We start from the raw sequence: 16,200 nt of genomic DNA on the forward strand, positions 1-16,200 counted from the left end.
AGTGTATAAATAAGATTCCGCCCATATTCAACCTCAAATAGGCTTGTAGCAGTTGACCTACTGTGGTAACTGTTGTCAGCGAAAGGCTTGTGGCAATACTAAGTCCTATTGTCTCTTCTTGTCACCCACTACGCTCTGAAGGAGGTTACCAAGGATTTAGTTCACCACCTCCGTTTGACCATTAGTCTGTGGATGATAACTGTTGCTAATTTGTAGCTTGGTACCCATCTTGCACCATGAAGTTCTCCAAAAGTGGCTGAGGAACTTGGTATCCCAATCTGATGTAATCCTTTTGGCAATCGCATGAAGTCTCACCCCCTCATGGAAATATAAGTTGGCCACATGAGTTGCATCTAGAGTCTTCTTGCATGCAACGAAGGGGGGCATCTTTGAAAGCCTGTCAGCCACAACAAATATGGAGTCTGCACCTCGTTGAGTCCGTGAAAGACCCAACACAAAGTCCACGCTAACATCTTCCCATGGTGTACTAGGAATAGGAAGTGGAGAATCTAAACTGGTGTTCTGGTGCTGTTGCTTTGCAACTTGACACACGCTACAACTCTCCACATGCCTAGCCACATCTCACATAATTTTGGGCCAATAATACTTAAGACTCCACTAGTGCAATGGTTTTGTCTTGCCCAAAGTGTCCCCCAGGGCCCCCCATGTAACTCTGAAATAGGGACAGACCTCTCTAAGAGAATAATCAGGAATGCATAGTTGATTCCCTTTGAAGAGAAACCCATCTTGTGCTACATAGTCTGTTGCAACTCCACCTTGGCATTGCTCCCAAATCTCTCCAAAATAGTCATTATCAACATACAAGTCGCTCAGACACTCTAACCCTATGATCATAGCCATAGTGGTAAAAAGTGACGCTCTTCGACTCAAGGCATCTGCGTTTTTATTTTCATGCCTAGCCTTGAACCAATCATGAAGGTAAACTCTTTCAAATTTACCACCAACGTATTATGCTGACTATTAAGCTTATGGAGCAAATTAATATACTTCAGTGCCTCATGGTCTGAAAATAAATTAATAAAAGAAACTTCCTCTGAAAAAGATAATGACAGCATTGTCTTAATGCCTGAATGATCAAAATTTTTTTCCACATCATATGTGGAATACTGTCTGCGCATATCATTTAGCTCCTTGCTTAAATATGCTATTGGTCTGCCCTTCTAGCTCATAACAGGCCCAATACTAAAATATAAGGCATTACACTCTAGCTCAAACATTTTTTCAAAGTCTGATAATGCTAACACAGGTGCCTTTCTTAGAGCCTGCTTAATCATCTCCAAGCTCTTTTCTACTCATTTGAAAGAACCTTCTTCTTCAAACAGTCAGTGAATGATGTTATGTTGTTGCCGAATCCTCTAATGAATCGTTGATAAAAATAATGAACCGTTGATAAAAACTGACTTGCCCATGGAAATTGCACATGTCAGGCCATTCTCTTATTTGTTGCCACCTCTTTCATCTACCTTGATTAAACCCAAGAAAATCAAATTGCAGGTCATAAATTCACAGTTCTTTGAATTTGCATACCGCTGTTCCCATCATAATAGCTCCAACACGAGCCTTAGATGGCCCAATTGCTGCCCTCAATGCTTTATATGAGGATATCATCAAAGTATACACCACAAATTTATACTGCTTAAAGACTTGGTTCATGAGCTTCATAAAGGTGCAACCACTCATTCAATCCCTCTCGCGTCTTAAACATTGTCTTCCATTCATCACCTAGTTTGATTTTGATTTGATGGTAACCACTTCTCAAGTCTATTTTTGAGAAAATCATAGCCCCACCAATATGTCCAACATATCAGCCAAGCGCGGTATTGGAAAGTGGTATTTTATGATAATTTTGTTAATTGCCCTACTGTCACACCCCAAGAATTTACAATACTATTATTCCTGAGATGTGACGGACAAAACATATATACATCTATTGATAGGACAAATTTACAGTGGCGAGGTCTTACATAGTAAATAAAGAAAGCTAGCACAACAACAGTATCTTCCAAGGTTGATCTTGACTAGCACTCAAAATGAATCCGTAGTTATCCTGAAAAATTTTTTTACCATAGTTTGATGAGTTTGGCTACTCAGTAAGTGATCATCATAATCCTAAAAATAATCACGATTGAAATATATCAATATTTTCCAAAATGAGATCTATTAACAGAAATGCATCAACAGTTTCACTTTCAATAAATGCATAATTAAGTATAATCCGTGTAATTGAAATGCTTATAACACTTTTAACGGCAGTACATAATTCAAAGGATTTCACAAAATACCCTACTGGCGTCCCAAGTAGGTCACCTATATACCCCATCAGCGTCCTGATGGGTCCACTTAATCCCTATCGGCGTCCCAGATAGGTCCACTTAATCCCTGCAGGTCCACTTATACCTCACCGGCGTACCGGATGAGTCCACTTAATCCCTATCGACGTCCCAGATAGGTCCACTTATACCTCACCGGCGAACCGGATGAGTCCACTTGCATACTTAAATTATTTCTAAATCTCTTTAAACATTCGAAAGTAGCAATATCATGTACTCAACATATCACTGAAACCATTAATATGAATTTCACTTAAACCATTAATAACAGTCACTCTCTATAATATTTCAAAACTAACCAATCAAATATTTTGGGCTCAAATTTAGAAAGGTAGCAGTTTGTAAAGGTATTCTAGCATAATTGCCAATTTAATATGTATAGAAAAACTCTTATAAAAATTCAAGAATACGGAATTATCACAATTTATGGAATATCAATTCACAAATAAACATTTCACAACAATACTATAATCAATTGCAAAAATGTCAATTTTTAAATAATAAGGCAGTCATTTGCACATGAATTTTACAATGTCTAAATATTCAAAACAGTAGAAAGAAATATCACAATTTTACTAAAAGCAGAAATATCACATTTATTTCTAACAATAAACAAGAAAAATAAATAAATTTATTTTTCTAATTTACAGCATTCAAAATTTCTAACATAGATAAAATATCACAATTTTTATCAAAAAGATTATTTTTCAAGATAATGAGGTCACGTGCACATAAAATTTATCGCGCCTAAAATTCATGATAATAAGCAGAAATAATTATTTCATTTCATTTTTAAAAAGAATGGATTATTTTTCGAGACAATAAGGTCACTTATACATAAAACTGATAAAATAAAGATCCTAGACGGAAATATCACTATTTATTAAAAATAGACTATTTTTCAGAAAGACGATGTCACTTACCCACAATTATTTGAGAGGGAGCTTCCGATAAAAAATTTCGGTTCGAGAGAGAAGTTCACTGTGTTTCGACCAGAGAGAGAGATCTCAAAATTTTGTTTTAGGGTGGGAGTGCTCACATCCCCTATTTAAATTCTTATAACGTATTATTATATTATTTTCTTACGCTCTACCTCATACCTGAGGTGTCGCGTTAAAAGCAGATTTTTATCGTACGAAAACCACGTCCGCTAAAGGACGTTGCCAGCTGCGAGCAGCAGGAGGCAAAAGCAGGCAAAGGAAAAAAGTAAAGGCAAAGGCAAATCTTTTGAAAATAGTGATGGTCCTCAAGGACCATCATATTCAAACAGAACATCACCTATTTAAAAGCATATTTTCTCCTTTTTTTTTTTTTTTTGAAATTTTGGGATTGTTACATTCTTCCCTCCTTAAAGAAATTTAGTCCTCTAAATTTGTGTACCTGATTACTGAAAAAGATAGGGGTATTTTTCTCTGATTTCGTCTTCTCGTTCCCAAGTCGACTCTTCTCTTGAATGGTACTGCCATAATACACGGACTAAAGGAATCTCCTTGTTACGCAACACTTGCACCCTTCTATCCAGTATCAAAATTGGCTGCTCAATGAAGGATAGGTCCTTCCTGATCGGTAAAGGTTCATATTTTAAGATATGGGATGGATCGGGCTGATATTTTCGTAGTGAAGATACATGAAAGACATTATGGACATTTGCCAATTCGGGTGGTAAGGCAAGTCTATAAGCGACACCTCCGATTCTTTCTAGGATTTCAAATGGTCCGATGTAACGTGGGCTCAACTTTCCTTTCTTGCCGAATCTCATAATGCCCTTTATTGGTGAGATTTTTAGGAAAACTCGATCACCTTCCTCAAATTCAAGATCTCTCCTTCGGTTATCGGCATAACTCTTTTGCCGACACTGAGCTGTTCTGAGCCTTTCACGAATTAATGCTATTTTTTCTGTGGTTATCTGGACAATTTCTGGCCCCAAAAGCTTTTTTTCACCGACCTCGTCCCAACATATGGGTGACCTGCATTTTCTTCCATACAGGGCTTCATATGTTGGGACGAGGTTGGTGAAAGAAAGCTTTTGGGGCCAAAAATTGTCCAGCTAACCACAGATAAAATAGCATTAATTCGTGAAAGGCTCAGGACAGCTCAGTGTCGGCAAAAGAGTTATGCCGATAACCGAAGGAGAGATCTTGAATTTGAGGAAGGTGATCGAGTTTTCCTAAAAATGTCACCAATAAAAGGCATTATGAGATTCGGCAAGAAAGGAAAGTTGAGCCCACGTTACATCGGACCATTTGAAATCCTAGAAAGAATCGGAGGTGTCGCTTATAGACTTGCCTTACCACCCGAATTGGCAAATGTCCATAATGTCTTTCATGTATCTTCACTACGAAAATATCAGCACGATCCATCCCATATCTTAAAATATGAATCTTTACCGATCAAGAAGGACCTATCCTTCATTGAGCAGCCAATTTTGATACTGGATAGAAGGGTGCAAGTGTTGCGTAACAAGGAGATTCCTTTAGTCCGTGTATTATGGCAGTACCATTCAAGAGAAGAGTCGACTTGGGAACGAGAAGTCGAAATCAGAGAAAAATACCCCTATCTTTTTCAGTAATCAGGTACACAAATTTAGAGGACTAAATTTCTTTAAGGAGGGAAGAATGTAACAATCCCAAAATTTCAAAAAAAAAAAAAAAAGGAGAAAATATGCTTTTAAATAGGTGATGTTCTGTTTGAATATGATGGTCCTTGAGGACCATCACTATTTTCAAAAGATTTGCCTTTGCCTTTACTTTTTTCCTTTGCCTGCTTTTGCCTCCTATTGCTCGCAGCTGGCAACGTCCTTTAGCGGACGTGGTTTTCGTACGATAAAAGTCTGCTTTTAACGCGACACCTCAGGTATGAGGTAGAGCGTAAGAAAATAATATAATAATACGTTATAAGAATTTAAATAGGGGATGTGAGCACTCCCACCCTAAAACAAAATTTTGAGATCTCTCTCTCTGGTCGAAACACAGTGAACTTCTCTCTCGAACCGAAATTTTTTATCGGAAGCTCCCTCTCAAATAATTGTGGGTAAGTGACATCGTCTTTCTGAAAAATAGTCTATTTTTAATAAATAGTGATATTTCCGTATAGGATCTTTATTTTATCAGTTTTATGTGTAAGTGACCTCATTGTCTCGAAAAATAATCCATTCTTTTTAAATTTCCTAAGGATCTTAAACCCATTGCTCTGATACCATAATTGTCACACCCCAAGAATTTACAATACTATTATTCCTGAGATGTGACGGACAAGACATATATACATCTATTGATAGGACAAATTTACAGTGGCGAGGTCTTACATAGTAAATAAAGAAAGCTAGCACAACAACAGTATCTTCCAAGGTTGATCTTGACTAACACTCAAAATGAATCCGTAGTTATCCTGAAAAAAATGTTTACTATAGTTTGATGAGTTTGGCTACTCAGTAAGTGATCATCATAATCCTAAAAATAATCACGATTGAAAGATATCAATATTTTCCAAAATGAGATCTATTAACAGAAATGCATCAACAGTTTCACTTTCAATAAATGCATAATTAAGTATAATCCGTGTAATTGAAATGCTTATAACACTTTTAACGGCAGTACATAATTCAAAGGATTTCACAAAATACCCTACTGACGTCCCAAGTAGGTCACCTATATACCCCATCAGCGTCCTGATGGGTCCACTTAATCCCTATTGGCGTCCCAGATAGGTCCACTTAATCCCTGCAGGTCCACTTATACCTCACCGGCGTACCGGATGAGTCCACTTAATCCCTATCGGCATCCCAGATAGGTCCACTTATACCTCACCGGCGAACCGGATGAGTCCACTTGCATACTTAAATTATTTCTAAATCTCTTTAAACATTCGAAAGCAGCAATATCATGTACTCAACATATCACTGAAACCATTAATATGAATTTCACTTAAACCATTAATAACAGTCACTCTCTATAATATTTCAAAAATAACCAATCAAATATTTTGGGCTCAAATTTAGAAAGGTAGCAGTTTGTAAAGGTATTCTAGCATAATTGCCAATTTAATATGTATAGAAAAACTCTTATAAAAATTTAAGAATACGGAATTATCACAATTTATGGAATATCAATTCACAAATAAACATTTCACAACAATACTATAATCAATTGCAAAAATGTCAATTTTTAAATAATAAGGCAGTCATTTGCACATGAATTTTACAATGTCTAAATATTCAAAACAGTAGAAAGAAATATCACAATTTTACTAAAAGCAGAAATATCACATTTATTTCTAACAATAAACAAGAAAAATAAATAAATTTATTTTTCTAATTTACAGCATTCAAAATTTCTAACATAGATAAAATATCACAATTTTTATCAAAAAGATTATTTTTCAAGATAATGAGGTCACGTGCACATAAAATTTATCGCGCCTAAAATTCATGATAATAAGCAGAAATAATTATTTCATTTCATTTTTAAAAAGAATGGATTATTTTTCGAGACAATGAGGTCACTTACACATAAAACTGATAAAATAAAGATCCTATACGGAAATATCACTATTTATTAAAAATAGACTATTTTTCAGAAAGACGATGTCACTTACCCACAATTATTTGAGAGGGAGCTTCCGATAAAAAATTTCGGTTCGAGAGAGAAGTTCACTGTGTTTCGACCAGAGAGAGAGATCTCAAAATTTTGTTTTAGGGTGGGAGTGCTCACATCCCTTATTTAAATTCTTATAACGTATTATTATATTATTTTCTTACGCTCTACTTCATACCTGAGGTGTCGCGTTAAAAGCAGACTTTTATCGTACGAAAACCACGTCCGCTAAAGGACGTTGCCAGCTGCGAGCAGCAGGAGGCAAAAGCAGGCAAAGGAAAAAAGTAAAGGCAAAGGCAAATCTTTTGAAAATAGTGATGGTCCTCAAGGACCATCATATTCAAACAGAACATCACCTATTTAAAAGCATATTTTCTCCTTTTTTTTTTTTTTTTGAAATTTTGGGATTTTTACACCTACTTTCCATACACATGCACTGGGAACCATCTTTCTTGGGCGTCAACAATGCTGGCACTGCACATGGGCTCATACTCTCCTGATAAACCCCTTATGTAACAACTTTGAAACTTGCTTCTTCAACTCCTAATGCTCCTTAGGGCTCATTCTATAGGCCACTTTATTTGGGAGGCTAAAACCAGGGGTAAGGCCGTTATGATTTTGGCTTTCTCACACAGGAGGTAATCGCTCAGGAAGATTATCCAGTATGACATTATTGAACTCCCACATCAATTGCTCTAGCTTAGGAGGAATTGAATTAATGGGATTTTATTCAACTGGCACCACATCATAAAAAAACCGTGCTCACTCAAATCCCTCATGAACTTTGTCGAAGATAAGGTATTAGTTTGCTCTCTTCTGACTTTGAAGCACTTATCATCTGAAGGGTCCCAGAATTACTTTAACGCTATCATTGACAAAGGAATGAGTGCTTCTTAAACCATCACGAGTGGGACGCCTGTCATACTGCCATGGTCTCTCTCACAACAAATGGTAGGTGTCCATATGCAGTGTCTCCCCATATTCTTTCTTTGTGTGCTTTCCAATAGAAAAAGAAAGAAGGCATCATTTAGAAACAGTTACCTCAGCACCTTCTTAAACCACACAATTTTATAAGGCTTTGGATGGTTTTTCGTCTTGAGCTAAAAGCTTGTCAACCATCTCTTGAGAAACTAATTTTCACACTCCATCGATGATTAGATTACACTCTTTCCCTTAATGTGTATGAAACATGTTCGTGCGCGACCAATCGTTTTCCTCTGCGACCCGACTTCCCAAGGCATAATCATGTTACTCTGATCACCAGGCCCTCCCCATGATCACTATTGGTTACTTCCGGGTTCTCTTCATCAACCGGCTCATTATAGATGGAATCACCTTCAAAAGAGTGCTTGCTGTCCTTATCATAAAACTTCTCAGAAAGATAAAGGAACTTGCAAATTGGGCACTTTGATGAGATATGCCTGATGTCTAACACTTGTGGCACTTGATGTTGCTACCTCCACCCTTTTGCGGGTCGCTCGACTCCCGAAACAACCCCGTATTGGCCCAGGGCACCTTGCTGGTTGGCCATTCCAGTAATGCAAGATGTCTAACCAACAACCAACATGTTGCCTTTTCTTCCAAAATCACCACCATGGGATGCTACCCTATTTCCCCCCATCACTTGCACCCACATGCCACATGTTTGAGGGTCGTTTCTGCCGGGTTTCAACCCTCTTTGCAAGGTTATAGACCTCATCAAGGGTCTAATAGTGCTGCAAAGCTACCACATCTTGAATTAATTGGCGCACTCCATTCACATACCTTCCAATGGACTGCTCCTCCTGCTCGATCACATCATTGCAGGCAGTCAAAAGGTAAAACTCATTTGTGTATTCTTCCATTGACCTCTCCTTGGCGCAATACAAACTTATTTTGATATAAAGATAGTTTTTATGGAGATATTTTTCTTGTGACAAATTTAGGTTTACCCCGTCCTTTATCGACTTGCTCTCAGCTGTTCCCACCATGTCGAAGCACTTTTCTTCAATTTAATGGCCGTAATTTTAACCTTTTTATTCTCTGGCACATCCTTATGATCAAAGACCCTCCCTGCTATGGTAAACCAATCTATAAATTTGTTGGGCTGTGACGTTCCGTCATAAGCGGGAATTTCTGCTTTAATATCTATGGATTTTGAGTGCCCCCTGTACTTCTGATCATGTTCCTCTTCACTCAACTCATTCCATGGAGCGTGATCATATAAAGGGTTGTGCTCAACATCGTTTTGGATGTACGAAACTTCATTTCATCCACGATCGATGCTTGCAAGCCGCCTTATAAGTTCTTGAACTTTTTGACTCGGATAGAACATATCCTGATCCTGCTCATCACGAGGTGGATCCATATGAATACCCTCGACCTCTTCTTGCTGCCATAGGTTCACCACAATCACAAGCCTTAGGCAGAGAACCAACAAAACATAGCTGAAACCAGCAAGTTTTAGTCTGATTTGGCAAAACTTAGCTTAAAATCAGCAAACCCTAGACTTGATTGTGGATTCCCAGCTTTGTTTTTGAAAAAAAACCCTAGGGTTTGATACTAATTGGTGCAGGAAAATAGATGAAAAATGGCAAACTCAGTTCAATAAATCATCAAAGCTGGTCAGATTTGAGTGGACTTGGCTTTTCTTGCACAAAAAAGAGACCCTAAACCCTAGATAGTGGTGTTAGCGTTCACATACTGTTTTTATTGTTTGCGCCTCAAAAGTATGCGACGCCCTAACACCCCAGGTCCTTTTAGTATATCATAATAAAAAAAGACAAAAAATTACCCTCACTTAAGTTAAAACATTAGAAAATACCCCATGAGTCCCTTCAATCAAATTAAAACATAAAATATTCCTAAACTTTCCATAACTTCAATTAAAACATTGGAAATCACTAAGAGGTTGTAAAAAACAGGAACAAACTAAAAATAAACTCCTTCAAAAAGTCGGCCTTCCCCTCTTGGATCTCCTTGCGACATTGGGATGTGAATAATCATAAAGGAGGTTGTTAAAAGATGGATTGATTGGGTCAAAAGGCTCACGAGGACTGTCTTGACTAGTCGAAGGATTGTCTAATGCATCACCAGCCTAGTTTGGTTGAAAAGAATCTCACGATTCGAGTTTGAAGTGGCAATTTTAAAACCCTGGGTTTTAGTAGTAAATGTTATGAGTAACAATACATTGTCATATTTTTATCCTAAAAAATCCTAAAAAATGTGTAAGTTGTTCTCTAGAAGCATCTTGTGCAGTATACACATTCACAACATGATTATCTTAGGCATATATTGCTCATCATGGAAATTATCACAAATACAAATCCTTTAAGAAGTAATATCAATGGAGGCTATTAGTTAACTTCAGGAATTAACTAGATTTTTGCTTATTAGTTCTGCATGTATTGACAGGAGTGTTTAGTGGAAGTTGCTGGTGCACTGCCTTGGGGAAGGGATATTACATCTGAGAATTTGGTGCTAAATGCACCTGTGCTTCTTCAGGTACGTTCGCTTATTCTTCATATTTACTTTGGTTTTCTTTGTTAACCTGAGGCATTTTGCAGTCCTGAAGATATGCATCGGATTGATCTTCTTCTTAATCAATTCTTTGAAGTATAACTAAGCAAGCACCAATGTGATGGCTGTTTTTTAATCAATGTCTCATTATTTATGTTATGGATTAGTTTCTTGATTTGAGGTAATTATTTGGAATTCTCAGTGTTGAGTTTATCAGGTATGAAATTAAAAAATATTACCCTGGAAAACTTCCAAAAACCTTTGACGAACTATAGGATCTTGACATATACTCTAGGATCTATGTTGTGGAGGTTTACTGTCACATATGGTGCATACTTTAATTTGCAATCTTTGTGGTGCAATGAGCATGTTGTGCAGGAGAAAACAAAGTCGAGTATTTCACTCCCATAGAAGACTAATCGCATGCTGAACTATTATGTCATGAATGTTGCTATGCTGGTTTTTCTTAAAAACTTGCATGTAGATTATTGTTTCTAAGAGCTTTTGGTATAGGATCATATTTACGATCCCAAAATTATAATAACAAATAAATTTCAGTGTTATTCACTAATAGAAGAATAATATTCTATAGACCATGATAATAGACATGCATACTCGTTGAAACTTATCATCACTTATAATATTCAGCATGCATGTTTTTATGAAAAATCTTCATAAAGGATTCATGATTCAAGAGATTTTTTAAAAGTAACTTTATGTTATGCAAGATTTTTCTAAGAGGTTTGAGCACCTAGGCAGTTTCGGATTAGAAAACTCTAAATTGTTCAAAAGTTCCTTGATTTGTAAAAGAAAAAACACATCTATAAGAATATATTGGGACTGTCGCAGATACTTGAGATCATTGCTAATAAACATGTGTAGTTTCTATATTTGGTGTACTGAAAACATGGTTTATTGAACTGACCCTTGTTTCTGTATTTTTTCATTCTATTTTAGTTTAAAGAATTAAAATAAATAGCTGTGCCCACAGACCCTACTCAAGTTAATAGTTATTCATATTGCGGTTCTTGGAAACTTAGTGTAAATGATTTGAGCTATTTTAAGGGGTATTATTCATTAAGGTATTGTTGTTGTACATGGCAACAAATTGGAGTGCCCAATGCTCCAACATGGAAAATTATGATGTTCATGTTATGGATTAACTTGCATAGAAATTAACCTTTTACTCTGGTGGTGATCTTTTATAATTTTAACAGATAACGAAGCCCTCTCCTTTCACTCTTATTTTATTCTCAAACTCCTTCAGGGTTTCCATTGGAGAATTTGAGGTTTTTGGCTACAAGCTTCATCTGCACTGTGATTGGACGCTTGGAGTTTCCTGGATTAATTGTCTCCTTAGGGTTGACCTTATTACTCTTTTGGTTATGCAACAAGAAATAAGGACTTCCAATGTTTTACATTACATTAAAAGAATGTTATGCTTTTTATGGCACTAATTCTATATGAGTCGATTCTTGCAATGCTAATTATTTGGGAGATTGCTAGGACAGTACATGCTTCATTCTAGACATATTTGGAGGGAGTGAAATGAAACAGCGGAGTCCCCAACAAAGGAAGGGATCAGGAGCAAAATTTTTATAATTAACTGTCATAACATTTAAAGGTGGTCTTTTTCTTTCTCTCTTTGTGATAGACACCACAGTGTGTGGATTTTACCTTGTTCATGTACACAATTCAACCTATAACCAACATAATATAATGGTTTTTGCCATATGAGGGCATTATAGCCTTCTATGGAACCAATTTCTTTTAATTTTATTAAGGGTTTTAGTTTTTTTTTTTTTTGGAGAGTGAAAACAAGGCCATTTGGATTTCTAATTATTTTAATTGTGTTAGGTTATCCATGTCTTTTACATGTTGTGGAGAATTCAGAGCACTTTGGGTTATTTTATTATTTTATTTTAGGTAAGGGTATTTTAAGTCAATTTTTTTATAAGCAATTTTGTATAGAACGGAAGGAGAGGGACATGGCCGTTAGAATGTTTATTTTGAGAATTTTGTGTAGAAAGAACAAAACCCTAGAAAGGACTTCTTGAGCTCTTTGATTGAATACCATAGAAAAGACTTGGTAGCACCTCCCAAGTCTTTCACTTCTTCTTATTTCCTCTTTTATTCCTTTCTTTCACTTCTTCTTTTTCTCTTTCCTTTCTTCACCTTTTTACTTATTCTTTTTTTCCTTTCTTTTACTTCTTTTTTTTCGTTTCTTTCCTCGTTTGTTTCCTTTCTTTCCCATCTTAATTCTTTTTTTTCCTTTCTTTCCTTCTTACTTCTTTTTCATTCCTTTCTTTCCTCTTTTCTTTCCTTTCTTACTTCTTTTCTTTCCTTTCTTTCCCTTCTTTCATCTTTTTTTTTTTCCTTTTTACTTCCGTTCATTCTTTGTACTCCTTAGTATTCTTCTTTCTTTATCAAATTTTCTCTCGTTGCCTTTTTTTTTGTTTATCTTGTTTCTTTAAATTGTCTTGCTCTTTTTACCCTCAAAACCAGCAAACATTCCCCACTGAACATCCCCTAAAACCTTAAAATTAACCCTTAGGTTCTGCCTAGAATTAACCCTAAATAAATCCCTTGAAATCTCATTTCTAATTTCATAAAAAATCATCATCATCATCATCATCATTTTAGCCTTTTCCCAATTAATTGGGGTCGGCTAATTCTCATAAAAAATCAAAACCTTAATTGTTTTGCACCCCATTAACTTTGAAATCATCGAAGTAGTTGTGGAGACCTTCGAGAAGTAATTTGAGGCTATTCTACATCCACTTCTTGTCTCCATGCTATGGACTATCTTAAAATTTGATCCGGGGTTCAACTTTTATTTGGTTGAGTTTATTTAAGGACAGACTCCAATCTATTATTGATCCGCAATCTAATCTCCTGGACATTAAAATAAATTCCTAAAAATTGTGTGTTGATTTTCACAAGTTTGTTGATTCATTTTTGTTGTTGAATTTATACTGAATTGGTAGATATTTTAACCTTAATTTAATTTAATGTGTTCTCCAAACGAATTTTAGGCTCTTGTAATCAAAGATTAGTGAGTGGCTGATTTTAGGTTACATCAAATCTTGTCAATTACCTTAAAAAAAGAAAAAAATATTCTGTGTTGATCTCCATTTTGTAATGATTCTTAATGGTAGGAAAAGTTGAAATACAAGTTCTAGGTGGATTTTCTTTACCCCCTTGCCTTTCTTGTCAAGTTTCATCTTCTGTGAGTTCTGTTAAAAACAAGGATCATCTTGTCATTCAGTTATTGTGTTCAATGTATCTCTATCCTTCTTTTTGATTGAGGGAAAGCTAGTAATTCAACCATGGAAGATTGTTAATCACTGATTATGCTTTCCCTCTTCAAGTACATGGAAATTTTCAGTGTGCGGCTGCTCATTGGTAAAGCTGGTCATTCCGATGAAATGTTCTTGCTGTTTAACTCCTAACCGTCCGATGAAGATTTTATTTCCTCTTTTTGTCTATTATATTAGCCCATCCAATTGTGGATTTTATTTCTCGTGATTATTGGAGAAAAGCCATATGTATGAGATTGATATTTATTAGAAAACATGGACTATGAATTTGTTCTTAGGCCTAAAGGCTAGCATATTATTGGTAAGTCACGAATTTCAAAAAGATGAAAGTTGATGGCCTGAGAGAAAAGCAAGATTGGCAGTGAAGAGAATACAGCATGAATCTAAGTAAGCACTTGGTTTTGTGCTTTTTATATGTAGCTGTTGCAAAGTGATGACCTTCATTATATGCCGGTGTTAAGAATGCTTACTTGCCTGTCAAGCTTTGAGATGTATTTATATATCTATCTATATATACATATATTTATACACACTCCTCCTGAGTTAAGGATGGCAATATTTTTATGGATTGGACACTCAGTCAAGTCTTGTCTGCAGTGTTACGAAATCATCTTATATGCTGAATCAGGCAAAAAGCCTCTTTTGAATATTTTAGCGTTGATTGCTTAGAGCTGATTTGAAAGCCATGGATATGTTACTGTGGATATTTGTGATTATTCAAATCGATTTTGTTGTCATTATCGTTTATAGAAATGATTCTTCTTGGCAAGTTGGATCTCAATAATCAATCACTTCAAAATCTTTTTGAGAAATTAATCTTGAGAACTTAAATACTTTCAGGGATTTCTAACTAGGAAATCTCATTAAGATACTGGTTTCTCCTAATGCAGCCATAAATCTCATTAGATTTGTCAATTGATCGAGATATTTTGGGTTATAAAGTAGTATTAGTTCCTTTTGAAACCAGTGTGCAAAAACTCAGCCCGGGCTCGGGACTCGGCCCTTGTCTGAGCCTAGTAAGTTGGGTGAGTCCACTTGGACTTGTGCTAGTGGTGCACAAGTCCACCATGGGCTTAAGAAATCTCTGAAAAGATGGGAAATCTCCAAAAAATTCATAAAAATATTAATATTTGAAATTGATATAATCCTGCAAAATTAATACGAATAATAGAAAAGTTATGCTAAAAATTGTCTACACAATGGCTCAGAGTACAATCTCTTAGAGTAAATATCTCTGAAATACATGCTTATCCCACATATAGCAGTCCAATTCAACAACATATAAGAACACCCTAGAGGGCCTAAGTCCTCCTAATTTATGTTTGGACTGCTTAGGTTTCTGGGTGCCTGCCCAGACGGCCAGGACCCCTGGCTGCCTAGGCAGCCGCATCCAAATTTTTGAGCACTATACATTCCTATAGATAAAAGGAACGATGTTCAGGATTAGGGGGCTCTTGGGTCTCGCTATCAAGGTGGAGGTCCTTGTCACCAAATATCTGTGAAATATAGGAAGCAGTCCATATCCCAGTAGTGCCCTCTTGCTAGAGTGGTACCTCAATCAAATTGGCCCCCTAAACCGTAGTCGCCAAGACTAGTCCGGCCTGCATGCTCACCCACGCCTTGGCTTTGTCTCATTCTACCTGGGGCCTCTCGCCCACCACATGGGCTGGGTAGCTAGCTCAATTGTTGGCTACATTGCTCACCATCTGGGTTTTGTTGCCCATAGCTCTAGCTATATCAATGGACGATGGCTTTGTAGCCTGCCACTTGGGGCCTCCTTACCTGGAGGTTGATTGGGTTGTAATTGCTGACCTCCTCCTTAGCCACCTCTACCTCGAGTTAAGATTGTAATGGGTGTATACCTGCTTGGGCAGCCTCTTTGTCTTCAACCTGTTCCTCCTTGGAGCATGGATTCACTGGAATGTACTCAAATTTTTCTCACACCTTGTGTTGGAACAAGTGTAGCCTAGGATCCTGACTGTATATCTCTTTTCAGTGGGGTTATTAAGTCTGTATAATTCGGGCCATGCTACTGAAAGGAAATATGATAAATTAGTAAATTGGTCGACTAGAATTTAGATCACATACTTGTTATGTTAGGAAATATGACTCATGAAGTTTGAAAGTAACCTAAGTCCAATTCTCCTCGAGTTTAGTAGCCGTATAGCTCCTAGAATCACCTTGAGCATCCATATCTTAAACAAGCTAAAAAAGAAATTTCCTCACTCATTTTATGTACTAAACAACACTATTTTAACTTTTTAGTAAACCTCTCATGTCTTGAATTTGGAATCCTCATCAGGCCACAGTCCCTCGATATACTACATTACCCTATTTAGGATCTTGGGGTATTGGCTATGTCAGGGTAATAGTGATAACTGGGTAAAGAAGAAGTCCAAATACAATGTTTATATTATCATATGGGCCAAATACGCAACA

The 16,200-nt window shown here is 36.5% G+C and overlaps 1 protein-coding gene across 30 annotated transcripts in view; it reads left to right on the top strand.

Annotated features, from left to right (window-relative positions):
- Positions 1-16,200, top strand: part of LOC18434389 (plant-specific TFIIB-related protein PTF2-like) — a 53,221-nt gene that overhangs the window by 17,831 nt on the left and 19,190 nt on the right. For 24 of the 30 annotated variants that reach the window (XM_088870578.1, XM_088870593.1, XM_088870573.1 and 21 more), the window contains one exon: positions 10,337-10,426. In XM_088870578.1, the coding sequence (XP_088726704.1) occupies positions 10,337-10,426 (90 nt within the window). Of the gene's footprint in view, positions 1-10,336; positions 10,427-11,708; positions 11,803-16,200 lie in introns of all 30 variants that reach the window. The other 6 variants (XM_088870582.1, XM_088870580.1, XM_088870581.1 and 3 more) reach the window with 1 other exon arrangement.

Source organism: Amborella trichopoda, chromosome 6 (assembly GCF_054954075.1).
Source record: "Amborella trichopoda isolate Santa Cruz 75 chromosome 6, AtrichopodaSantaCruz75HAP2 v2.0, whole genome shotgun sequence".
Taxonomy (NCBI): domain Eukaryota; kingdom Viridiplantae; phylum Streptophyta; class Magnoliopsida; order Amborellales; family Amborellaceae; genus Amborella; species Amborella trichopoda.